The sequence below is a fragment of the Ogataea angusta genome, assembly GCF_019207475.1.
Source record: "Ogataea angusta isolate 61-244 chromosome Unknown 61-244_NODE_2_length_1002155_cov_89.706849, whole genome shotgun sequence".
In the NCBI taxonomy this organism is placed as follows: Eukaryota; Fungi; Ascomycota; class Pichiomycetes; order Pichiales; family Pichiaceae; genus Ogataea; species Ogataea angusta.
This window is the reverse complement of record NW_025065216.1, coordinates 97,882-121,167: the sequence shown is the minus strand read 5'-3', so window position 1 is coordinate 121,167 and position 23,286 is coordinate 97,882. Positions and strand designations below refer to the sequence as shown.

General features: G+C 48.8%; 19 protein-coding genes across 19 annotated transcripts; 8 read left to right on the top strand and 11 right to left on the bottom strand.

Moving 5' to 3' along the window:
• Positions 1-20: 20 nt before the first annotated feature.
• On the top strand, positions 21-1,298 carry KL928_000874 (uncharacterized protein; the record flags this gene model as incomplete). The annotated part of the gene is made up of 1 exon (XM_043206617.1): positions 21-1,298. The coding sequence occupies one exon, from the start codon at positions 21-23 to the stop codon at positions 1,296-1,298; it is 1,278 nt and encodes a 425-aa protein (XP_043061333.1).
• Positions 1,299-1,308: 10 nt separating this feature from the next.
• Positions 1,309-2,235, bottom strand: KL928_000873 (uncharacterized protein; the record flags this gene model as incomplete). Its single annotated transcript, XM_043206616.1, has 1 exon — positions 1,309-2,235. The coding sequence occupies one exon, from the start codon at positions 2,233-2,235 to the stop codon at positions 1,309-1,311; it is 927 nt and encodes a 308-aa protein (XP_043061332.1).
• Positions 2,236-2,430: 195 nt separating this feature from the next.
• Positions 2,431-2,844, bottom strand: KL928_000872 (uncharacterized protein; the record flags this gene model as incomplete). Its single annotated transcript, XM_043206615.1, has 1 exon — positions 2,431-2,844. One exon carries the CDS (start codon positions 2,842-2,844, stop codon positions 2,431-2,433), a length of 414 nt encoding a protein of 137 aa, XP_043061331.1.
• A 77-nt stretch (positions 2,845-2,921) lies between these two features.
• On the bottom strand, positions 2,922-3,839 carry KL928_000871 (uncharacterized protein; the record flags this gene model as incomplete). Its single annotated transcript, XM_043206614.1, has 1 exon — positions 2,922-3,839. One exon carries the CDS (start codon positions 3,837-3,839, stop codon positions 2,922-2,924), a length of 918 nt encoding a protein of 305 aa, XP_043061330.1.
• A 190-nt stretch (positions 3,840-4,029) lies between these two features.
• KL928_000870 (uncharacterized protein) lies at positions 4,030-4,995 on the top strand (the record flags this gene model as incomplete). Its single annotated transcript, XM_043206613.1, has 1 exon — positions 4,030-4,995. The coding sequence occupies one exon, from the start codon at positions 4,030-4,032 to the stop codon at positions 4,993-4,995; it is 966 nt and encodes a 321-aa protein (XP_043061329.1).
• Positions 4,996-5,525: 530 nt separating this feature from the next.
• Positions 5,526-7,142, top strand: KL928_000869 (uncharacterized protein; the record flags this gene model as incomplete). Its single annotated transcript, XM_043206611.1, has 1 exon — positions 5,526-7,142. The coding sequence occupies one exon, from the start codon at positions 5,526-5,528 to the stop codon at positions 7,140-7,142; it is 1,617 nt and encodes a 538-aa protein (XP_043061328.1).
• Positions 7,143-7,266: 124 nt separating this feature from the next.
• Positions 7,267-8,757, top strand: KL928_000868 (uncharacterized protein; the record flags this gene model as incomplete). The annotated part of the gene is made up of 1 exon (XM_043206610.1): positions 7,267-8,757. The coding sequence occupies one exon, from the start codon at positions 7,267-7,269 to the stop codon at positions 8,755-8,757; it is 1,491 nt and encodes a 496-aa protein (XP_043061327.1).
• Positions 8,758-8,810: 53 nt separating this feature from the next.
• On the bottom strand, positions 8,811-9,086 carry KL928_000867 (uncharacterized protein; the record flags this gene model as incomplete). Its single annotated transcript, XM_043206609.1, has 1 exon — positions 8,811-9,086. The coding sequence occupies one exon, from the start codon at positions 9,084-9,086 to the stop codon at positions 8,811-8,813; it is 276 nt and encodes a 91-aa protein (XP_043061326.1).
• A 104-nt stretch (positions 9,087-9,190) lies between these two features.
• KL928_000866 (uncharacterized protein) lies at positions 9,191-9,796 on the top strand (the record flags this gene model as incomplete). Its single annotated transcript, XM_043206608.1, has 1 exon — positions 9,191-9,796. One exon carries the CDS (start codon positions 9,191-9,193, stop codon positions 9,794-9,796), a length of 606 nt encoding a protein of 201 aa, XP_043061325.1.
• Positions 9,797-9,933: 137 nt separating this feature from the next.
• On the top strand, positions 9,934-10,632 carry KL928_000865 (uncharacterized protein; the record flags this gene model as incomplete). The annotated part of the gene is made up of 1 exon (XM_043206607.1): positions 9,934-10,632. The coding sequence occupies one exon, from the start codon at positions 9,934-9,936 to the stop codon at positions 10,630-10,632; it is 699 nt and encodes a 232-aa protein (XP_043061324.1).
• Positions 10,633-10,680: 48 nt separating this feature from the next.
• Positions 10,681-11,661, bottom strand: KL928_000864 (uncharacterized protein; the record flags this gene model as incomplete). The annotated part of the gene is made up of 1 exon (XM_043206606.1): positions 10,681-11,661. One exon carries the CDS (start codon positions 11,659-11,661, stop codon positions 10,681-10,683), a length of 981 nt encoding a protein of 326 aa, XP_043061323.1.
• A 247-nt stretch (positions 11,662-11,908) lies between these two features.
• KL928_000863 (uncharacterized protein) lies at positions 11,909-12,211 on the bottom strand (the record flags this gene model as incomplete). The annotated part of the gene is made up of 1 exon (XM_043206605.1): positions 11,909-12,211. The coding sequence occupies one exon, from the start codon at positions 12,209-12,211 to the stop codon at positions 11,909-11,911; it is 303 nt and encodes a 100-aa protein (XP_043061322.1).
• Positions 12,212-12,498: 287 nt separating this feature from the next.
• Positions 12,499-15,372, bottom strand: KL928_000862 (uncharacterized protein; the record flags this gene model as incomplete). The annotated part of the gene is made up of 1 exon (XM_043206604.1): positions 12,499-15,372. One exon carries the CDS (start codon positions 15,370-15,372, stop codon positions 12,499-12,501), a length of 2,874 nt encoding a protein of 957 aa, XP_043061321.1.
• A 266-nt stretch (positions 15,373-15,638) lies between these two features.
• On the bottom strand, positions 15,639-17,129 carry KL928_000861 (uncharacterized protein; the record flags this gene model as incomplete). The annotated part of the gene is made up of 1 exon (XM_043206603.1): positions 15,639-17,129. The coding sequence occupies one exon, from the start codon at positions 17,127-17,129 to the stop codon at positions 15,639-15,641; it is 1,491 nt and encodes a 496-aa protein (XP_043061320.1).
• A 345-nt stretch (positions 17,130-17,474) lies between these two features.
• On the top strand, positions 17,475-18,236 carry KL928_000860 (uncharacterized protein; the record flags this gene model as incomplete). Its single annotated transcript, XM_043206602.1, has 1 exon — positions 17,475-18,236. The coding sequence occupies one exon, from the start codon at positions 17,475-17,477 to the stop codon at positions 18,234-18,236; it is 762 nt and encodes a 253-aa protein (XP_043061319.1).
• A 32-nt stretch (positions 18,237-18,268) lies between these two features.
• On the bottom strand, positions 18,269-19,324 carry KL928_000859 (uncharacterized protein; the record flags this gene model as incomplete). Its single annotated transcript, XM_043206600.1, has 1 exon — positions 18,269-19,324. One exon carries the CDS (start codon positions 19,322-19,324, stop codon positions 18,269-18,271), a length of 1,056 nt encoding a protein of 351 aa, XP_043061318.1.
• A 274-nt stretch (positions 19,325-19,598) lies between these two features.
• On the bottom strand, positions 19,599-20,492 carry KL928_000858 (uncharacterized protein; the record flags this gene model as incomplete). The annotated part of the gene is made up of 1 exon (XM_043206599.1): positions 19,599-20,492. The coding sequence occupies one exon, from the start codon at positions 20,490-20,492 to the stop codon at positions 19,599-19,601; it is 894 nt and encodes a 297-aa protein (XP_043061317.1).
• A 328-nt stretch (positions 20,493-20,820) lies between these two features.
• On the top strand, positions 20,821-21,291 carry KL928_000857 (uncharacterized protein; the record flags this gene model as incomplete). Its single annotated transcript, XM_043206598.1, has 1 exon — positions 20,821-21,291. One exon carries the CDS (start codon positions 20,821-20,823, stop codon positions 21,289-21,291), a length of 471 nt encoding a protein of 156 aa, XP_043061316.1.
• Positions 21,292-21,323: 32 nt separating this feature from the next.
• KL928_000856 (uncharacterized protein) lies at positions 21,324-23,117 on the bottom strand (the record flags this gene model as incomplete). The annotated part of the gene is made up of 1 exon (XM_043206597.1): positions 21,324-23,117. The coding sequence occupies one exon, from the start codon at positions 23,115-23,117 to the stop codon at positions 21,324-21,326; it is 1,794 nt and encodes a 597-aa protein (XP_043061315.1).
• Positions 23,118-23,286: the final 169 nt, after the last annotated feature.

The window sequence follows — 23,286 nt, the reverse complement described above, 5'->3', positions numbered from 1 at the left end:
AAAAATAAATATATCTTGGCATGGTTCTTGCTTTGAGGTGGAAGATAGGCCTTGGTGTTTTAGCCGCCTACTCTGGTTACACCACCTACATCTATGTGAGGGCTCAGCAGGAGATTCGCAGACGTCAGGAAGCAAAAGCCAAACAACTGGAGGCCGGGCACGACGATTGCGATAACTGTCAATATGACACATTGCTCGTGAACGGGCGGTTTGAGAACCCGTTCCCGGAGTACAGACCGCAGACTCTGTTTGAGTTTTTCGCTATGCGGATTCTCGATCTGTGTGAGTTTGGCAGGCGTGGTGGACTGCCGTCCACGAAGGACGAGCTGCGATCTAGCTTGCCAATTGTGAAGCCAGACGCAGAGCTTTTGGAAGCCACGGCGAACGGCAGAGTTACGCAGCATGAGGACAAGCTCCCACCTCTTTCAGATCGGCTTACGTTTACGTGGTTTGGCCAGTCTTGTTCCCTGTTGCAGGTCGGCAATGTATCGTTTCTTACTGATCCGTTATTTGAAAATCATCTAGTCAATAAGCTGTTTGGCCCCAAGCGAATTGCACCCGCTGCGATGTCTCTGGACGAGCTGATGGAGACGGTGGCCATTCCAGAGTTTGTTCTTGTCTCGCACGACCACCCCGACCATTTGGAGGTGGAATCGGTGAGGAAGATCGGCAACAAGTCGATATGGGTTGTTCCTGTCGGCGTGCGACATTTCCTGGCCAAACACGGAGTCTCCAATGTGATAGAGATGAACTGGTGGGACCGGATTTCGCTGGAGACGAACACGCCTGATAAATACGAGATTGTTTGCGTTCCTGCCATGCACTGGTCGGGAAGACAGCTGATAGACACTAATAAAACGCTCTGGTGCTCATTCCTGATCCTGCGAAACGATAAGTCGATTGCGTTCCACTGTGGCGATACAGGCTACTCGCCAGACCTGTTCCAGCTTATCGGACGGAAATACGGTCCTGTGAAGTTTGCTGCCCTGCCCATTGGTCAATATTGTCCGCAGTGGCACCAGCGGCCCCGACACATCAGTCCAGTGGAGGCGATCCGGATCGCTAACGATATGAGCATCGAGAAGATGGTGGGCGTGCACTGGGGAACATTTATCTTGAGCTCCGAACAGTACATGGAGCCGAAACAGAAGCTGGAGGAGCTGGCCCGGATACAGGGCCGCACCAAAAGTATACTGGTGCCTGAGCACGGACAGACAATGATTTTCGACACTTCCAGTATCGACCTGCTGAACGAGAAGGACCCGATCGAGGTGCACGATAGCAAGGTATATAAATAGATCAGACTACCTAGTGGTCCCGTTGCAGGATTTTTTCCATTGCCTCGAACTCTTCCTCTTTAATTGGGTACGAGTGAGTCTCTATGCTTGGAAAACTGCCCGTTTTGACGTCCCCCACGTAGCGGTCGACTGCGTTGACGGCCTCAGAATGGAAGTCCATGTATTTCTGGACGAATTTGGCGGTGGGAGAGTCCAGCATGCCAAGAAGATCCGCCTGCACCAGAATCTGCGCCGAGGTTCCTGGGCCGCAACCAATGCCAATCGTTGGAATATCCAGCTTCTCAGTTAGATACTGCGCAACCTTGTGCGGGATACACTCTAGAAGAAGCATAGAGCAGCCAATGTCTCTGAGATATTTTGCTTCCTTTATGATATTTGCGGCATCCCGCGCTTTTTTCCCCTGCACCCTGTAGCCACCAACAGCATTGAACTGTTGAGGTTTCAATCCTATGTGACCCGTCACGGGTATCCCGATCTCTATGAGACGTTTTATTTGCTCGCCGTGCTCGTACCCGCCCTCGATCTTGAGCGAGCCGATCTTCCCCAATTTCATGAGCTTGACTGCGGATTCTACGCATTGCGAGACACTGGCCTCGAACGATCCGAAGGGCAGATCAGCTATGACAAACTTCTGATTGACCCCTCGGAGAACGGACTTGCACGTGTAATAGTAGTCGTCAAACGGAATTTCCAGCGTGGAGGCATAGCCTTTGGAAACCATGGCCAAAGAGTCGCCAATTAGAACTATATCTAATTTCTCGCTCGAGTCTGCTATCCGACCGGTGATGTAGTCGTGTGCGGTGATCGCGGCCAGAGGTTCCTTCGCTTTATACAATTTTCTGATGTCTGTCAACGTCTTTTGTCTGACGGTAGCATGCGACGAGTAGCGGGCCCCTAAACGTGGGACCAGCGATCTGATTAGGGAAAATGAGCTCATAAATATTTTTTGAATTCTTTTATGTCATTCATTTATACCTACAGAGTAATGCGGCTCGATTGGAGCCCGAAACATTTTCTCTTATGTGGGGGAGGGGAGAGCTCAGGGCATACAGCGTGTTACAGTACAGCAAGGTGCAGAGCAAGCTTTGAATTCATATACCTGCCAATAATAAATAATCACCTGTGGGAACAGCTAGGACAACTTATCCTTCAGTTCCTCTCTGGCATAGCGCAGTCCGCAGTAGCCACAAGTTCCAGGCATATCCTTGTCGAGGTTGATGTAGACCTTCGGGTGGCCCTGGAAGATGTCTGTTCCGCTGCAGACCGCAATGTTGTTGTGTATGTATCTAATAGGCTGTTGGGCAATCAGGTCAATTGCTGCTTGCGGGTTTGGCTGTTTAGTGAGGTCCCTGCCAACAAAGCGAACATTCGTCTTAATGATATGGTCTTTAGACGATTGGCTAGGTGACCATGTAGCGACTCTATTTGGTGCCTGTGCGATCTCGATTTCGTCCTGGCTTTTCCTGGTGATAGGGGCAGTTTTAGGGAGCGTCAGCGAGGACCTCTTTCGAGTTTGCAGGGCAAACTGGCACGACCGTCTGAGCATAAGGGATATCTTTATATTCAAATTATTTCCCCACCATTCCTGCCGGGTAAATTTTGTACAAGTATAAACCATGGATGCTAGATAAACCTACCATGTCCTCCAAAGCCTCCATAAAAACCAAATGAGCCTGGCGGACCTGGAGGACCTGGGGGCCGTCTGAAGCCTCCATGTCCTGGCAGTCCCATCTGTCCTGGAAGACCAGCCCCCAAAAGCTCAGGGTCCTCGTCAGGCCCCAGCAGCGGATCATCGTACCTGATTCCTGACTTTGTGTCCCCCATTTTCCGATTGAACAGCGGGTCAGAGGAAGTTGGGTGCATGCCCCCACCCCTTGTTGGATTGACAGCAAGAGGATCCAAATATGATTTGAATGGAGGATCTTTCATTCCGCCTGGATACAGATCGTTGACACCTGCTTGTGCGTCGGCTGACGGAAGCGGCTGAGACCGGCTGGACTGGATCTGGTGCTCGTCCTCAAATGGCGGTGGTGCGAGAGCGGCAGGGAGCGGTTTTGGAGCGGGCGATGTGTACGAAGGAGTAGGCGTTAAATTTTGCGTTGCTTGGCTGGACGTGTCCTCAGGCATACCTGCCACAGACTCCTGCAGCTGCGAGACATGTCTTTCGGTATGAGTGCCCGATTGCGTGGGGAGTTTAGACTCCTTTGGGAAAAATAGCCCAAATTTATCTGTCAGGATCGTGAATAGGCGATCCACTAGACGGGAGTCAATATCGTCGAATTCGGTCGGGTACGTAACGACAGCAAGTTGAGGCCATTTCAGAGAAGCGGTGTAAGTGACTTGAGTTCCGTCTGCGTCCTGCCTGCTATTTTCAATGGTGTAGGTGTCGTTGCTATAAGTTATGATCGATTTGCCCTCGGACGCAATAATCGATATCCGGCTGTCGGAACGGTCAATTGCAAATGGATAGATATTGCGCGACTGTAGGAACTTCTCGTAAATAAGGCCCAGCAAGTCCAAGTTATCCTTTAGCGAGCCCATTGTATACAGCGATGTTTTTATTTAATTAGCTGATAGCGAAAGAAAACATTAGAAAAAATAATATTGCTTTAGGGCGAAACAGGTTCAAGATTAGAGGGAAAAGAAAGTTCTGACAAGTGACGAAGCTTGCACAATTGCTCAACAAGCCCTTACTATTTACCAGACTGTATAAAGCAATACCAGGTCCCAAATGACGACTGCAGTTCCCTTAATTTATTCATTCCCTGAGTTCAGCGGAGTGGCTGAGGCCGTCGCAGACCACATCGTGGCGGCCCAAAACCATGCTTTGTACGGCGACTACAACAGGAAGAAGAGCATGTCAGATACTAATATTGCTTCACAGTTCAGCAGTGCGGCCGAAAGCATGCGCTTAACCAAAAGCGTGTCGGAACACCAGTCAGCCAGCGGAAACGGAACCAACACACCAAGTTCGTCCAGAGAGCAGCGGAAAAAGAAGAAGGAGGAGAACAGAAGGTTCCGAATTGGTCTTAGTGGAGGATCATTAATTAGTGTGTTACGCGAAGGATTGCTTAAGCGACAGGACGTGGAATGGTCCAAATGGGACGTTTATTTCGCCGACGAGAGACTGGTTCCCTTTGACTCGCCTGAGTCGAACTACGGAAAGGCCAAATCACAAATATTTGACAACATACCACCAGAGAAAGGATATCCCAACATTTTCCCTATCGATGAGAATCTTTTAAACGACCCACAGGAATGCGCAGACACTTACGAGAAAACTCTCATCAAAGGCTTTGCATCTAAAGACTCTGTGAAATTGCCTATGTTTGATTTGATTTTGTTAGGATGTGCTCCCGACGGGCATGTTGCATCTCTATTCCCTAATCACGAGACCCTGAGAGAGTCCTATGCTTGGTGTGCCCCGGTTTTAAATGCTCCGTCTGGACCTCCAACGAGGATCACCTTGACCGTTCCCGTGATTTGCCACTCTCACAGAGTGATGTTCGTGGTGGAAGGTGCCACCAAAGCGCCAGTCATAAGCACGATCATGGAGAGACCCGACAAGGGACTTCCCGCTAGTATTATCAACGAAAAGGCTGCTGGACGGATTGCATGGTTCGTTGACGATGACGCTGTCAAAGATGTCGTGGGTATCACAAAGAAGAGATACAAGTTTTTGGTCCATTCTGAATAGATGGCTAGAGTGCTGTTTCCAAGCTTCAGATTGTAGTGGCTAAGTTATCCAGTGTTATATTTTTTGTATGTGGCTGAGAACACAAAAAACAAAAAAAGATATCGTAGTTTGAAGATGGTGAGTGTTCTCAATAGACTATCTGCTAACTGGTATAGTGGATCCCAATAGCGTTTTTCTTGGTATCAACCTTTTTGTTATCGGGATTCTCCATCAACCGTTTCATCCGGCTCACCAAACAGCCTCTGTACCTGTCGGTGATTCTGGTGTTCTCGCTGTTCTTACCTTTCTCCATCATATTCCTTCTTCCCATCGACCTAATATCCACATCTGCAGACACATACAAGCAGTTCAAGGAGTCTATATTCTATTTGAACCAGCCCACTGTGCTGTTTCTTTGGAAATTCAACTACTGGACCACCTTTACGCTAACATGGATCGTCTTGCCCTTTTTCCAGTACTGGTTTGGGTCCGGATATTACAGACGGGGGGATCGCTTCAAGTACTCTTTGATTGAGCTCCTCAAGTTTCAGATGATCATGATTGCGTGCGGGCTCATCATCTTCTTCTACATCCTTGTCCGACACACCTCTTGGCTCAATTTCAAATTCCTCAAGTCCCTAGTTATCACAGTCAGCCACATATACTCGCTCGTGTTGGCCTTGTGGCTTATGGCTCACGGCCTCATATATCTTCCGCGACATGAATGGGAAACATCTGGAAACTACTCAAACCAACTGCACAAGATGTACCTTAAAGTTCCAGAGATAAATGAACAGCTAGAGGATACTAAATTTGAGCTTCGAGAGCTCTGCGGAAAAATCAAGACTTTGAGCCATCTCGATAATCTTGAGTACAGGGACTGGATTCTCAAGCTTGTGGGCTCCATCCCTCCAGAGTTCAACGAAATGGTTCATCATGGTGTCGAACCGTTCACCAACTCAGAGCTGAATACGAAACTTCTAAACAAGCTCTCTAAAAAGCTAAAAGAGCTGAAATGGAAATACAACCATAGCACTATCGAGCTCCAAATCACCGTAGAGAAGGTGATAGTGCTGGAAGACAAAGTAAACGCCCAACTGCTCGGCGAATACCACCCAAGACTGGAAAAGCCATTGATTTCGAGCCCAAAAGTCAACTACTACCTTTACCAATACGTCAGGCCCCAGTTGGGAAAACTTCTCTCGCTATGTCTGATTGTGCTCTCTGCTGTCATCGTCGAATCAGAAACGCTTCACGGATTCCAGTTCTCTTTGATCAAGCACTTGATAGCTGCCATCACAAAAAATGCCACCAAAATATACATTCAAATCTTCACGGTGTGTTTTCTCGTTCTGACATACATGCTCGTTTGCGCCATGCTATCACTGTCACAGGTCAAAATCTTCAATATCTACCACATCGAGTCCAACCAGTCGTCGGACCCAGTGTCGATGATTTTCTTCATCAGCTACGCGTGCCGGCTGACCATCCCCTTGAGTTACAACTTTCTGATGCTGCTGGACGCCAAATTCACAACCAACTCCTCGTTCCAGCTCTTTTTCGGCAACTCCATTCAGCTCATCTCCTTGGGCAACTTCCTCAACGACCTGCTCCCTCGGCTCATCATCATCCCTATACTGCTTACATTGTTCAGGTTCTGGGAAAAGGCAAAAGCTTGGCTCTCGAGTGTTTTCCTGTTTGATTACCTAATCAGAGAACTGGACTTTGAGGACGACGATCTCGACACAGCGGACAACACTGGCGATATTGAAGGACGGCCTGGATCGCAGGCTACGCGGGAGAATGCACGGGTCCATGAAAGCAAACAGATTATACAGCGTCTTCTGAACTCGGACCAACGCTTTCTGAGCACCCCAATCAGGCCGTTGACTCTCTCGAACAACCCAGCTTCTCACGAGCCGCCGCTAACGTCTCTCCGCAGTTTTGCCAGCCGTTTGCTCTCACGGTTCCCTTTCCGCAGCCCAGCTTCTCAGTACGAAGGGCTGAGAACATACAATCTGAGTCTGGGCACCGACACCGGTAGCAGACGAACTAGCACCGATACGGGCATCTCGCTCAACACCAACATCTCGTTCGACAACGACAATCGACTGCTTCGGGACGACGATATCATGCTTATCGACGAGGACGACGTCTCGGAGATATAGTTATGTAACAACGCTAATAGATCGAAACGGATACACCTCGCGCCATACTGTAAATAAATATAAACTGGTAAATATACAAGAAAGCCCGAGATAAGTCCGTGTTTTCGATGGGCCGGCTATGTCAATGAGAATGAGACGAGGATTATGGAAGCCAGGAATGGAGAGCGTGGCGCGAGGGAGTTCTGTAAGACGGTTATCCCAGCACCTATCGATTATCGCTCCCAATTCCTCCCAGAGTTCGCTTATCACATTCAGTGTCAGCTTGCTTAAAGTGCCTGCAAACTACGGTTACTATACCTCGAGAGTCAATCGTATGACGAACGAAGACGCACACCAGGTGGGGGTCATGGACATAGATCTCCAGCAGAAAACGGTGTCTACAGATGGTGTAGAGGCAAACGAGGAGCTGGAGAAGAGAATAGGACAGATCGATGAGCCTGAGTACAAAAATCGTTTTGAGCACAGCAAGGTGTTTAGCTTTAGCGTATTTGACGGCCATGGCGGCAGTGAAGGCAGCACCTATGTGCGAAACCATTTGCTGGAGAATATCGAGAAATTAAACGTCAGCGACAAAAGCATCAGCAAGCTGTTCAAGTTCTACCAGAAGGAGATTGGAGGATACTGGAGACGCTGGGTGCGACGCAAGAATCTTCATTTGATCAACAGCATGGGGCTGGAAAGCTATCTGGTATCGCCAAAAGGTAACTACACTGTCCGCGATCCGGAGCTAGAGGAGAAAAAATTATGGGATCTGCCAGAGTTCAAGGAGATGGTTTCCGGAGAAGACTTCTTCAAGATTCGGCTCCTGCTAGGGTTCCTGTACACCGACTACCAGTTTCTGAACTACGAGGACAAGATCAACGATGCTAAACACAAGGAACATTCGCATCTGTTGAATGCCGGCTCCACAGCCACATCTGCATTTTTCTACACCATAGAGAAGGACAAATCAAACCTGAACGGGTACTTTTACGAGCCAGACGTGCTGAGCCGATTGGTGATTGCGCACGTGGGCGACACGCGTGCGATCCTCTGCGACAGGGACGGCGTGGCAAGGAGTCTGACCCAGGACCACCATCCTTCCAATCCCATCGAGTCGCGCAGACTGACCAGATACAGCGCAGGGCTAATGATGACCGACTCTTTCGGGGAAGAGCGTTTTGCAAACTACGCCAACACGCGATCGTTCGGCGACCTCACAGCGAAAAACATCGGCATCACGGCCGAGCCAGAGATCAGCGAGTATCTAATCGGTGACATGAGAAAAATCGAAAAGTACAAGCGAGACAACAAAAACTATCTAAAGAAAACCAATATTCTGGATTTTGGCGGAGACGAGTGTTTCCTTGTGCTTGTGAGCGATGGAGTGACCAACATGCTTTCCGACCAGGAGGTGGTCGACGTGATCACGAGCACAACCAATAACAAGGGCTCGTTGCGGGGCACGCCAAAGGAAGCTGCTCAGGAGGTAGTACAATTTGTTGAGTGTATTGGGGGCATGGACAATGCGACATGCCTGGTAATAAAGCTCGGCGGATGGGGCAAGTGGCCAATACTCGATCGAACAGGGCCTCTGAGGGAGTCCAAGATGATGAGCGGGCGCAGAGAAAGATGAGCATTTAGAGGTTTTGGCACGCACTTTGACATTGTGATTCTATGTACAATATATTATTTATTCTTGGTTTGGGTGTATTTGAACCGTTTCCGTGTGTGGGAAAACTCGCCGAGCTTCGATCCCACCATGTCTTCGGTGATATTTATATGGACATAGTCTTTTCCGTTGTGGACTTGAAATTTGAGCCCCACGAACTGAGGCAGTATGGTGCACGATCTGGCATTCGTTCTGATAGGCGTACCGTTTTTCTTTGCCTCAGCAATCGGTAAGGGCACCACAAAAGGACCTTTCCATGCAGACCTGCCCAAAGCGACAAGGGACAATCTCATGAGGAATAGTTTCGGTTGATATTTTTTTTCACCACGGTTTTGGACGATCGACGTGATCTGTCGCTTTGGTTTTTTGGTCTCCGGTATCTTTTATTAAATTACACATGTTCCATCTGGCCCAAAGTCTGTACAGCTCCTACACGCGCAAAGACGAATATTCGGTGCTGATCTTGGGGCTGGATAATGCTGGCAAGACAACGTTCTTGGAACAGCTCAAATCCATCTATGTCCCTAACTACAAACAGCTACGGCCGGAGCGGATTTTACCCACCGTGGGTCAGAACGTCGGCACGATCCAGGTTCATGGAATACTGCTGAAGTTTTGGGATGTTGGGGGCCAAGACAGCCTGCGAGAATTGTGGTCAGAATATTACTCGAATTCGCATGCCATAGTATTTGTCATTGACTCGTGCGACAAAGAAAGACTGGTGGAATGCTCAAACGTTCTGACCGGCGTGATGAGCAACGAGCTAATTGAAGGGCTGCCCATACTAATGCTGGCCAACAAACAGGATAGAGAGGACGAGACAAAGCTAGAGCTCGTGGATATCAAGGAAATTTTTAACCCGATCGCAGAAAATTTAAACGCACGAGACTCAAGAGTGCTCCCCGTCAGTGCAATAACAGGTGAGGGAGTCAAGGACGCTATAGAATGGCTGCACACAAGGCTAATTCGCAACAAGATGAACCGTCCCCCAAAAAAGCATTAAAGGTGCCGGGGTGTGAGCAAATTATTTTTCCGCGAGCAAATATTTTTGGCGAAAAATCCCATAATATCGGTGTGTCCCATAAAGATATAAAAAGGCCCGCTCTCGGAGCCCCATTTGCATAATATTTGTTCCTCATCATGAATATGGATATGGGATCTTCCAGCTCTTCCAGCTCTTCGGGCATGCACATGCATATGGCCTCGGCCACGAGCTCCATGGACATGGCTACCGCATCATCTACCAGCTCTATGGATATGGACATGTCCATGGACATGAGTATGAACTACTATCTCACTACCCAGTATCATCACTACCCAGTGATTTTCCACACATTGCGTGCCGGCTCTGGAGCTGGAGCTTTCGGCATTTTCTGTGTTCTCTTCTTTGGAGCCGTTTTCTTTAGAGGATTATTTTTCTTGAGCGCATATCTGGAACAACGTGTCTTCCACAACCTTACAAACGCAGTTTTGATTCAGGAAATAGACAATTGTGCTTGTGATCCCGAGGAGGACCAAAAAACTCAGCCCACCGGTGCTACTAGTGCTACTGGTGCTCCTGGTGGAACCCTGAACGCCAAATCTCTCGGCTTAGGTAAGATCGTCAAGCAGACGTTCTGCCCAGGACTGGGGGAATTGAAAAGAGATTTCATTAGACTACTTATCGCTTTCACTGCGGCGATGTTTGGTTACGCATTGATGCTTGCAGCCATGAGCTTTGTTCTGCTTTACTTCTTCGCAATCTGTCTCGGAATGGCTTTCGGAGAAATTTTCTTCAACCGCCTGTCCATCGTACTCGGAATCAACAAAAACAGCTCCTTGTGCGGTTCGCTCCACTAGACCGAACTTTTGTACTTGTACTCGTTTAATTAATGATTCAGACTATGGCTAATCGTCTTCCAAAGGTAGCGAGTCGAGCTCATCGACCAATGACGACAGCTCAGAAACGACATTCTTGTGATAGTTGAGCTGGATTTTCATCAGCAGCTTCAACAAGTTCAAGCCTTCAACTGGCTTGATCAGCGTCTTCATCGATTCCACAGCGGACTCGGTGGCACTAACCAGTTCGTCCTCGGCATTCTCCAGTTTCTTCGACAGCGCAGGCGGAAGCTCGACAGACTCGTCTCCACGCTGCACAGCCTTCACCTCGGCTCTAACGGTGTCAAAATTGAGCCTTGAAGTCTCCACTTGTTTTCTCAGCTTGGCCGTGTTCAAGAAGTCGCCATTCAGCGTGTTGCGGATCCTGTCGTTGACCTCTGTGATCACCAGCTTATCTTGCTCCAGTCGTTCCTCTCCGATCCTGGTCTGAAACTCGCTGATCTTAAGCAATGCCTTGCACAGAGACGACGACTCGTCTTCGCTGGTCGACAGGACTTCATTTGCATTGAAACAAGCCTTGGCCAATTGGTGTGCAAAGGTCTTTGGGGTGTGATCCTTGGATGAGGCCAGCAGAACGGCTTCCGCTTCTGATGTGGTGGTAGCTTGCGAAAGGCCAGTAAACTTCTCATTGATTAGCTTGGTGTAATCATGGATGGATTCTTTCAGATTTGGAGGATAATCATAACTCTCAATTTCGTACTGCTGTGTGATGGTCAGCACCTTTTTATAGAAAACCTTCAAGTTGTCAACGCGTTTCTCCAGATCCTTGTATTCTTGCGGCAGCTCTGAGATGTCATCAATGGACCCAAAACGCTCCTGCAGAGACCTCGTGGTCCTCTTGAGAAGGGGGGAGATGTTGGAATTGAGCGTGGAAACCTCCTTCTCCAGATTGACTAGATTGTCCTGCAGACTTGACGTGAGCTGCTGGGTGGTCTGCTGCAAAGACTGCTGGATCGACGAGAGATCCACTTTGGGAAATTTGAAGGACATCCTGAATTGAAAATAAGCTTTATCTTGGTTGGCTGTCTTTTTTTTTATTTTATTTTGACAATGAACAACCGTACACCACCAGTTACCAGATCCCACGGTGTCTGGGTGGGTTGCAGGGCCAAGGCCTTTGGGAATATTACAAAGCGAGATACCGCGATCTAAATGTGAGAAAAAGCAACTCTATAATAAACACTTTACACACCATAAATACCGTAAATGTTGGATCTAGCCTTCAGCTTCATACCTATCATGTTCTAGGAAACCACTTCTCTGATATCGTTGCGGAGTGGCTGGTTCTCGGAGAAAAAAGGCTGTTGGCACTGGTTATTGCTGGAGCAACGCCTCCACCAATGCCTGCGGTGTAGCCTTTCGCATGTGCTGGAGCTGGAGTGGGCCTCACACCAGCAGTGTAGGAACTGTTGCGCTCGTCTTTGTCTCTTGTCTCAATGCCTGCTGTGTATCCAGAGGATCCGTGGCTGCGTGAGCGGTCGCGGATGCCCGCTGTGTACTTCTGTTTGGTCGATTTATAGCCGTAGATATTTGACACCATGATTGATTCTGTGGTTAGACAAGTGCGAGAGCATCCTTATATATTGCCCTCGGACTCATCTCGGACAGATTTTTTTCGCTTGCGGCTCGCCTTCGAGATGTACTATCTACTACGATCGTGCATAAAAAACGGTTTCGTGTGACGTAAGTGTCTAGAAATCGTTCGAATATTAAAAATCCAGCAATGTTTACAAATCTTAGCTCATCAAATCGTATCATTCAGTCACATATCCTATACATGAGCAAAAAACAAACACAAAGAAAGTAGTACTCATAATTGCGCCCACATCAGTTGAAAATCTTTTTGATTTTGGTGCTCAGCTTCTCCTTGTGTGGGTGTTGTGCCTTTTCGAACTCGTCATAATCTAAGATCTTCGTGCTGGACTCACCCTGCTGCGGCTGTCCAGTATAAGCCTCGTCGTCTTGCTGGCGTGCCTTGCCGGATTGGCCGAGATCAGACGCTCCACGTTTATCGTGGGTGGCTGCTGCGGCGGCCCTGTTAGCCAGCGCATTCTGGTCGTCATTCAGATAATCGTTTCCGTGAGCACCATGGCCGCGATCCTGGGTCTCGAGGTTGTCTCTGGTGCCAGGGATATGATAATGCTTGCCGGTAGACGTTTGTTGGGTGGCTCCATACGTAGCACCCTGGTTTCCGTAGCTCTGACCTTGGCTTTTTTCGTGGCTCTTTGAGGCAATTCCGGCCCCTGCCGCGCCAGCGGCTGCACCATAGCCTGATCCAGAAGAGTACTTGCTCTGTCCAGCGGTGTCAGAAAATCCTGCCGTGTATGGAGTTTCCTCGTCGTCTCTCACACCCGCAGTGTACTGGTCCTTGGCATGGTGAGGATGTGTGTCACCGACACCAGCAGTGTATCCAGAACTGGTCTGCGGCTCGTCGCTGCCAACGCCCGCAGTATACTTGTTGGTTTCTGGCTCGTTCCGACCAGTGGTTTCTCCAACACCAGCAGAGTACTTGTTAGTTGTCTGAGTGTGTTCATGGGAGCTGCCTCCACCCTGAAGGGCGTCCCTAAATCCGCCTTTAGCGAGCTCTGGGTCCTTTTGAGCAGACACGTTGGCTTGTTGGGTGGAGTCCTTGCCAGCTTCTCTGCTGCCCAGATAGCCCGCACCAGCCCCAATAGCCGTTCCTGCACCTGTGGCGTAGGCAGAGTGTTCACCGTGACCGGCCTTGTTGAGCTGCTGGCCGCCTTTCTGCGACACATCCTTGGCCTGAGAGCTGAGCTTGTCGTGATCAATCTGATTCCGAGCACTCTTAGGGTCCAGAGAGCCAAACACCCTCTCGTCGGTTTGGCCCTGGCTACCGTACGAACTGTCGTAAGGGTCATTTTCGGTCTTGGTAACACCTGGAGCACCTCTCAGTTCCTGAGTAGAAGCATCGTTGCCCTGCTGCTTTCCGTAGCTGCTGTTGTGCGGAGCAGCCTTGTAGCCGGCAGCAGAAGCCACAGCGGCGCCTATTCCGGCACCCGCTCCGGCACCGGCTCCAGTATGCGATCCACCATGGGCAGTCTCGTAGCCCAGCTCGGCCTGTTTCTGAGCGAACTCAGGCTGGCCCTTTTTCTCGCTTTCGTGGAGTCTGGAGGAGTCGGACTTGAGCTGGCCGGCGTTTCTGGTGGCAAAAGTGTCGTGGTGCACGTCCTGGTAGACGGTGCCGTGCTGCACACCCGTGTCGTCGTTCTTCTTGCCGGACTTGCCCCATTTGCTGGTCTTACCAGACTTGGAGCCAGCTCCCGAACCGGAACCGTAATCAGACGAGTCAGAGGTGGTGCTTGTCGACTTCTCGTGACGGCCAGCGGCTGCTCCCAGACCCGCGCCGGCAGCAGCGCCAGCAGCGGTTTCGGTAACCCCGTGGTGGTCATTTTTCGACTTGAACGCAGCAGTCTCCTTCTGGCTCAGATCATTGTGCTTGTCCTGAGTCTTGTGAGACTTTCCCTGAGCGTTCTTGCTGCCATGCTCTCCAATTGGGTGTCTGTAGTCTCCCAGGTCAGCAGGAGCAGTGGCTCCATGAACAGGATCTGTGTCGGCAGCCCCTGTGGTGTTGTAGCTGACTGGTTTTCCAGAGGTATACGCAGCTCCGGCGGCAGCACCGGTGTTTGAGAATCCCTTACCACGGTCAGTTTCGCGCTTTGATGCGTGATCGCTAATGCCATAGCCTTGTTGAGTCTCTAGAGCCTGGCTCTGCTTGGGATGGTATGTCTGGCCTGGAGCGCCGGCTAGCGAGCCAACACCAGCTCCAGGAACTTCAGGACCCAGGTTCTTGTCTGTAGTGTCGTGTTGGGCGGCAAAGTCGGACTTCTGGTACTGGCTGGCAGAACGATGCTCACTGGTTCCGCCAGCGTTGCCGCTTGAAGTGTGTCCGTAAGACCCTGACTTGCCAAATTGGCCGTGATTGTCAGTGCTCGAAGAGCTATAGGGGCCGGCAGCTGCGCCAGCACCAGCCCCTGCACCAGCCCCAGCAGCAGCTCTACCCGAATGAGCGCCCGACTGAGTGTCGGGAACAAACTGCCGATCTTTCTGCTGTGTCTGGGAGTCCTTGGCGTTCTTAGTGTCTGCAGGGTCGACTGGACGTCTTTGGGCTCTCTCCTTTTCAGACAGTCCCTTGATATTGTCCTCGGTGCCATGGATATCTCTCTGGTCGACGACCGGGTCGACTAGCGACGAGTACTTCACATTTCTGTCGGTAGGAACGACTTCGAACTCGTTACCCTGGTTGTCAACGTAACTGTGAGCCTTTCCAGCCTGTTTCTCAAGAGTCTTGGTTGACACGGAGTTCTTGGCTGCGTCTTCGCCAGCCAAAGGCTTGTCCTTCTGAGAAGTTGCACCTTCGGAGCTACCACCAATTCCAATGGCAGACATCAACTTATTGGCCAGCGATGGCTGTTCTCCAGGCTCACCGTGGGCGCCGCCCTCAGAGGCCTTGAAAGTCGGCGAGGTGGAATCGTAGTTGTGCGATTGCGACGTATAGTTCGAGTCTCCAGCAGAGTAATTTTTGCCCTCGTCAAAGTCGAAGGATCCGGGAACACTAGAGTGTTGCACAGATCTTGGGGTATCCTTTGAGCCAGAGAGCTCATCGTAAGCATTTTGCGCCTTGCGTTGGGCCTGGTTGGTCCAGGACTCGTCTTTCGGAGTACTAGATTTCAGGTCAGCCATAATTAAGTAGATTATATCTATGATCCATACAACACTATATATAAAGCCTTCTCCGCATTATTGCTCTTAGCAAGGTTGCCATACGGGCTTTTCTTTTTGAGAGGCAGCAATTTCATTAATGACATAAATGTCACATATGTCACATGTCCAACGGTGAAACAGGGTGGTTTGCTACCACTATTGCTCTTTAACACAGCCACATATAATTTTATTAAGCGCATTTATTTAGAGTTACCAACCACACATAATTTCAGGAAGCCACAAGGTCAAGCCTCGCTCCCTGGCTCGGTATATATCGGTACGGTGGCGTATTCTGTGTCGTCGTCCAAAAGTATGTCAAATTGTTCCCCATTGTGGCCGTCGGATGGCCCTGGGGTAGGCATTGGTGGCAGCTCCGACGGAGGGCGAGCGTAGTCCAAATCATTGAGCTCTGTCGGGGGCTCGCTAGGCATCAATGCCTGCTCCCGCAGCCGGAGCAGCTCTTTTTCGTTCACCGAGGAACTTTCTGGGATTGCGGAGTATTGTAGCGACGAGGAAGGCGGACTGGTTGCCTGCGGAGAAAGCGGCGAGTCTATCGATGTGCATGGCGTCTGCGGAACAGAAGAAGAATGACGGCTCTTTCTGCGCACCCTAGACTTTCGTTCTGTGCCAACGACAATCTCGGAGTTAAGTGTAAGCACGTTTTTCGTTCGCTTCAGCCTGTCCACGTTGTAGATGTTGCTGGACGTGTCCTTCTGGATAATCTCATCGTCCATGAACCCTACCTGAGTGGCTCGTATCTTGGAGTTTGAGAGATTCACCAGGACCTCGATGTAATACTGGAAACTCACCATGTTTGCGGTGATGGTCGGAAAACAGTCGACAGGGACCCTCAGGCTCGTCGAAATTTCACTTGTAAGCGTGGTTGGGTCGACAATGAGCGGGACTATGGACTGGCTCAGGTCTTTTCTATACGACTGGACCTCATAGTCCTGGCCCAGATCCAGACGGCAAATTCTTATCAGGGTGACTATTATTCCCTCCGTATTGGCAATCTTTTTGTGACACTTTACGTTCAAACGAACGGGTATCGATTCGCCGCGCAGATACCCCATCGACGGGATGTTCATCTTTATTTGGACGTAGTTGTCGAGATTGTCTTCCATGGACTCCGACGACGCGAGCGACGACGTGGACGATATAGAAGACAGAGTTTTGTTCAGTTTCCCTTTTGTGGTCTTGAATCTGAGAATCTTGGGCTGCGGTTCGGGCAAGAGCGTAAGGTTGATGGGCTTGACAATACTAAACATCTTCTCCGCCGTTGCCAGCACGACATCCTGGTTATCTCGCTCAACAATGGTGCATTTCAAGCCGTATTTGATTTCTCCCTTCTCAAATGAAATGCTGGTGTATGCGTTGCGCTTGGGAAGCTTGATAATAAACGGAAACCGATGTTCTCCAAATGTGAGCGCAGTCTCTTCAGAGTCGCCGTAGAGAAGGATTTTGTGATTGAACAAGCTTTGCTTTCTATCCGAGCGCAGCGGCGATGTGGAGTTAACCTTGATATGGCCCTCCAAAGAAAGACTTATCATCAAATTCATCACATTCTTCTTGAGTATTAGGATTATTTGTCCACTCAACTCCTCCCCCGGTCGATACAATTTGTGGGGGTTTTCCAGAACAATGTAGAACTCCTTCACGGCATTCTTTGGCTGGAGCGGCCCGCCAAGAATACGTGAGGATTTGTGCGGGAGAAGCTGATTCACGGCCTTTCGCATTAACCAAAATGTTGATATTTAATATTCTCTCTTAACACAGCCCTAGAAATTCGTACTCCAGTACGCAGCCTTAGAAAATCGGCGCAGTTTACCGTTCTCTTTGTTATAAGCGACTTGGCCGAAAGGATGCGGCAAAACGGCCACAGGAGCAAAAATTTAAAAAAAGTTCCGATTCCGATACCGGGAGTCGAACCCGGGTCTGCCCGGTGAAAGCGGACCATGATAGCCGTTACACTATATCGGAGAGTTACAAGGAATAGGGGGCCCCGCTGCGTAGATATGCCTTTGGGATTGGGCACTCACATAATAATAATAAAAATTAGAAAAATAAGTTATATCTCGCTAATGATTAGATTTAATAGAACAGGGTGCCGTCTTTTCTCAACAACGGCCCGTCTGTTTGCCGAGGCGCCTCAGCCAAAGAAAGAGCTTCCGCGGCTGTCTATGGAGGAGTATAAGGCGCTGCGCGATCAGTACTACAATGCTAAAAATAAACAGAGAGGCCGAACTGCGACCAACTATTCACTTTCGCTCTTTCTCGGCTTCTTGACCCTCTCCTTTGCCTCTGTGCCTCTGTATCGAGTTGTCTGTCAAAAGACTGGCTGGGGTGGGACTCCAATGACCGACTCCTCCAAAATTACCCCCGACAAGTTAGTCCCCGTGGATACTGATCGGAAAATAAGAGTCTCGTTCACAGCAGAGACCTCTCGGTTGTTGCCGTGGAAATTTGTTCCTCAACAGAGAGAGGTGTACTTAGTTCCTGGAGAGACCGCGCTAGCTTTCTACAAGGCGAAAAACACATCAGATAAGGATATTACTGGTATGGCAACTTACAGTGTCACACCAGACCATATTGCCCCATATTTCAACAAAATCCAATGTTTCTGTTTCGAGGAGCAGAGATTAAATGCCGGGGAGGAGGTGGACATGCCGCTGTTCTTCTTTATCGACCCTGAGTACTCGCAGGATCCGTCCATGAGAAACGTGGAGGATGTTGTTCTGCACTATACATTTTTCAAAGCTACCCACGATGCATCCCATGAGCAAATTCTAGCCGAAGCTCAAAAAAAGAGAGAAGAAGAGCAAAATGAGTCCCATAAAGATTGATCTGTATATAGTCAAGGCCCATGAGTAACTGATTATTCAGGGCCTGAAATCATAATTTTGATGGATTTACCTTCCTTGCTAAAGTCGTAGGCTTTTTTTACATCCTCAAACTTGAATCTATGGGTGATCAAAGGCTTCACGTTGACCTTTGAGGAGCCAATTAAGCCGACAGCAATCTTGTAGTCATCAACTGTGTACCTGAAAACACCAGTGATCAACAGCTCTCTCTCTGCAACCTCAGCAATAGGGAAACCGTCCATGGTCTGTCTTCCCATACCGACTTGGACGTATCTTCCTTTTTTCTCCAGCAGTCTTATGGCATTAGCAATGCAGAACTGGTTTCCGGTAGCATCCATTGCAACTGTTGGCCGTTCGCCGTCCCAGGAAGTTTGGATGAACTTCAAAATTTCCTCAAAACTTTTATCTTTGGAATTAATGGAATGGGTTGCAAAACCCTTGGCAACCGCAAAATCAAGCTTTTCGCTAACAATGTCAACGATGCACACCTTGCTAGCACCAAATGCCCGCCCAACAGCAGCACAGAGCAATCCAATTGGACCGGCACCGAAGACAACCAGATTGTCCCCAACCGTTAGTTTGGCCAGCCTAGTGGCGTGAGTGGCGACAGAAAGGGGTTCAACTAAGGCGCCTTCCTCCAATGAGACGTTTTCTGGCAGCTTGACACAAAAGTCCTCAGGGAGAAGATAATATCTGCACAGAGTTCCGTCGTAGGGTGGAGTGGCAGCAAAAGCCATCTCCGGACACAGGTTGTAGTTTCCGCTCTTGTATTCGTAAGAGTATCTGGAAGGAATGCCCGGCTCGCAGGCAACTCTGTCACCGACCTTCAGAGTCTTGACTTCAGAGCCAACCTCCACAATGACACCGGACGATTCATGTCCCAGCACCATTGGTTTTTCCACGATGAAAGAGCCAACGCGGCCGTGTTGGTAGTAGTGAACATCGGATCCACAAAGTCCAGTATACTTTATGGCGATCTTGACGTAGTGAGGATCCTTGATCTGAGGAATTGGTCTATCCTCGATGACGATTTCGCCGACTTTCGTAAGAACAGCTGATGGATTATTCATGGTCAAAGTTTGGAAAAAAAAAGTAGGAAGAGATATATTTCGAAGATGGCAGAATTATGGGGTAAATAGTTAGGAAATAAAGCGGAATGCTTGGGCAAAACAATGGGTGCCCTAATAAAATATAGTTTTGGCTACAGCGAACATTTACTGGCTAAGAAGATGGGCCAACTGGACTACGTAGATGAATACCAATTACAAGTCTATTAATCACAATAGCTTTGGGTGATCTTGTCATGGTACTCCATAGATTTATCCGGAACACCGTGTTTTGAGCTCAGTCTTTATAATAGAAGCCTCTGAAGAAGTCCATGGTTTGAGTGAAAACGACCAGCAAAATTCCTCCCCCAGGACCCAATCTGAGAACTTTTGGCAAAAATCCCTTGTACAAAGCACTGAAACCCTCTTCTTTCATGACCAAAGCCAGCGATGGAAGAGTCCAATTGTACTTTCTGACCACGCCTTCAACAATTGGGGTGTTCTGGATTCTCGACTTGACAACATCAAACGGAGTGTTCAACAGCGTACCCACAGTTCCACCAATGGCTCCGGAAATCAGGTCGTTTGTTGTCTGCTGGGTAGGATTCTTGGCCTCTGGTAGAAGAGACCTGACTTGGAAAATGACACCGAAATAACCAGCATTCCAGACAATGTGTCTCCACATGGTAGCTTCTAATCCGTTGTAGAGAGCCAAAACACCTTCTTTCTTAATGATTTGTCTCACCACATCACCCATACCGTTGTACTTCGAAGTCTTGTCCTGCAATCTGATTTTCACCAGCTCGAATGGAACCACAACAAACGACTCAGTCGCACCAGCAGTGGCACCGGTCAAGATGGCCAAAGGTTGGGTCATCTGGCTCACACCAAAAGCACGCTTGTAAACCTTACCCCATTCGTCGTTGGCGGCAAACTTGGTGGCCCGCTTTGGGGCTTCCATCAAAATTGGGGCAGTGATACCACGATAAAGTCTCGAAGGTCCTTCGTTCTTGACGATTTTCGTCAGACAGTCGATAATACCAGTATATTCTCCTTTACCGCCAGTGCCGACCTGAAGCTGGATTCTGGTCTTGACCACATCCAGTGGGTACATGACCAGAATCTCAGAGACACCAGCAATGGCACCGGCAAGAAATTGATAGACAAATGGCAATGGCCGTTGATCAGACATATTTTAAAATTTGAGGAGTCACCAGAAATTCGTTTAATAGTTTATAGGTGAAAAATTAAGTCGGCTAACCGCAAGGACCTAAAATGCGCGAATCGTGGCTTCATACTTTCGCGTCCTATTTATGCATTCGATAGCTGTGGGTGGATGAGGGGTAGCTTGTCATCGCTGTTGTAAATCTCGCGTAGTGTTGCGAAGCACTGTCGGCTATCCTTATCCTCCCCGTAATCCGGGTAACGGCTTTCTCGATTTTTCCTCCTATTTGCGCCTTTATAATTTTGATGACCAAATAAATTAATTTAGATAGGCAAATTATTTCTTAGACTTCAAAATGTTTGCTCGCAATTTATTGAGACAAGGTGTTAGGTCCAGAGTGGCTCTTGCCAACGTGTCAAGCAGAAGATTGTATCATCCAAAGGTGATCGACCATTATCAGAACCCAAGAAATGTGGGAACGATGGATAAAAACCTTACTAATGTCGGAACCGGGCTCGTCGGTGCTCCGGCCTGCGGAGATGTGATGAGATTGCAGATCAAAGTCAACGACGAGACAGGAGTCATTGAAGATGTCAAGTTCAAGACGTTCGGTTGCGGTTCCGCCATCGCCTCCTCGTCCTTTGCCACAGAACTGGTGAAGGGCATGACTCTTGAAGAGGCTGCGAATATCAAGAACACAATGATTGCAAAGGAGCTCTCTCTTCCTCCAGTGAAGCTGCATTGTTCCATGCTGGCGGAGGATGCAATCAAGAGCGCAATTAAAGATTACAAGGCCAAGAGAGGCAACCGCAAACCAACTATGTAGTATTCGTCGATCCATTCGTTATATGTATCAACTCAAGATTCTAATTTTTGCTCCGCCAAACTCAAAATACCAATCCCGTCAACGTAGTCGTCCCAGTGAGTGGCGTTTCCAAGCCTTTCAACATCATCCCAGTGGAAGTTATCGGAGAGCCACTTACTGTAGTCTTCCCTAACGGAGCCGGACTCTGTGGCAAACGACCAAAGCGATTTGAAACAGCCGCCCAAAGCGCATGCGTCACTCAGGTCGATCTTATAGTTTCCATCTTCGGGTCCTAGAATGTCGCAATACTTGGAAACAATTGATCTATTTTTTGAGGAACCGCCAACATAAAAGACCTTGCTAGGGCGACAAAGCAGAGCGTTGGTCGAGTGTATGGTACCACCAGACTGAATCTGGCCGTACTTTTCTAGCTTTGGCAAAACGCCATGTTTGTCCTCTAACTTGTGAGATGACGTTGAAGCAAGCAGCGGTCCCATTCTGAGTCTGCATGACAAAGCCTGGGACTCGATGATGCTGTTCACGTCCTCTTCCAAAGACCAGGACTCCACTTCCAATAACTCCTTCTTTGCTGGATCAAATCTGAACCGGCGTTCACACGGCTTGGCGTTGGGAATGATCTCTCCTAAGGGAAAGTAGATTCCTAGCTCATACTTTCCGTTCAACGGAACAGATCTGTCTAGGAGAGAGTTGAACTTGTCCCAAGAGTTTTCGGGCTGGTGATATTTTTCGTTAATTTTGTCTCTCACGTTCTCTCTGGCTAACGCACCGTTACAGTAGCAAAGCATACCCATGTAGTGGCCTTTAAGAGTAGGATGCTTGAACATGTGGTAATTCTCAGAAGGTTTGTAAGCATTGGTGACAAGAAGAGCTGTGGTGGAGGTTCCCATGGAGATCAGAGTGTCGTTTGGTCCGAGAGGCAAAGCAAGGATGGTTGCTAGGTTATCTCCGGTGAAGGAGTAAACTTTGCAAGAGCTTGAAAAGCCGTACTTGTCTACGAAGTAGGAACCAATGCTGCCGATGCTTTTGTAGCCAATAGGTTCCAGAGGACCTAGCTTCTGCCTCAGCTCCTCAACGCCTTTCTTCGTTTCCGACTCAGAGCATTTGTCTATCTTTGGATGAACTCCGGCCGCGACAGCCAGCAATCCTTCGTCGTACTCTCCTTTTGCGATATCGTACAAATTCATGCCGCATCCATCGCTTTCTTCAATGTTGGTCAGTTTGCCGCAAAGCAAGGAACTTAAGAAACTTGAAATGAGCGAAATCCGGTACGTCTCATGGTAGGTTTGCGGGTCGACTCTTGTTGCAAGTTTTCTGATTTGGGTTCCCGTGAATCGGTAGTGAGCCCTGGAACCTGTGATCTGTGCCAGCTGGTGACACCCTCCAGCTGCATCTTCGAAAATTTTGAGTTCCGGACCGGTAGAATGATCCTGCCAATTTGGAGACGTCTGAAAAGTGAACGCTTCAGGACAGAGCTGGTCTTTCAGTGTTTTTTCAGCCGACAAAGATTCAAGCAGTTCTGGTGCACGTTTCGACCAGTAAACAGAACCGTGCTGCTGACACGAGCCGCTCATAGCTCGCACATCCTCGAACGGGAAGTTGTCTTTTTTCATCTTGTCGAAGCACAGCTCCAAAGCCTCGACCCACATCTCAACTGGGGCATATATCTCACCCGCGCTCTCATTCGTGAGAACACCTTTCCGGATGCCGTACTTTGGGAGCTCCTCGTCAAAGTCCACCCTGTATGTTTGGTGATGTTTTAAGTCCGAGTAGATTGAAATCACTTTCAACTGTTGAGTTGACAAATCGAAACCAAGAAACAGCGACATGTCTAATAGGAAACGTCGACTTTTTCAGGCGCAAGCCAGGTGATTGGGTGTTTTCTGTAAAAGGAGTAAGGAGGAAGAACAATCACCAAAGTAGACACGATGGTCACTAAAAACACGTATATTGTAAGCGAGAGGGTTTGTGTTAAGAAACCAATTATTAAGCTCAAGA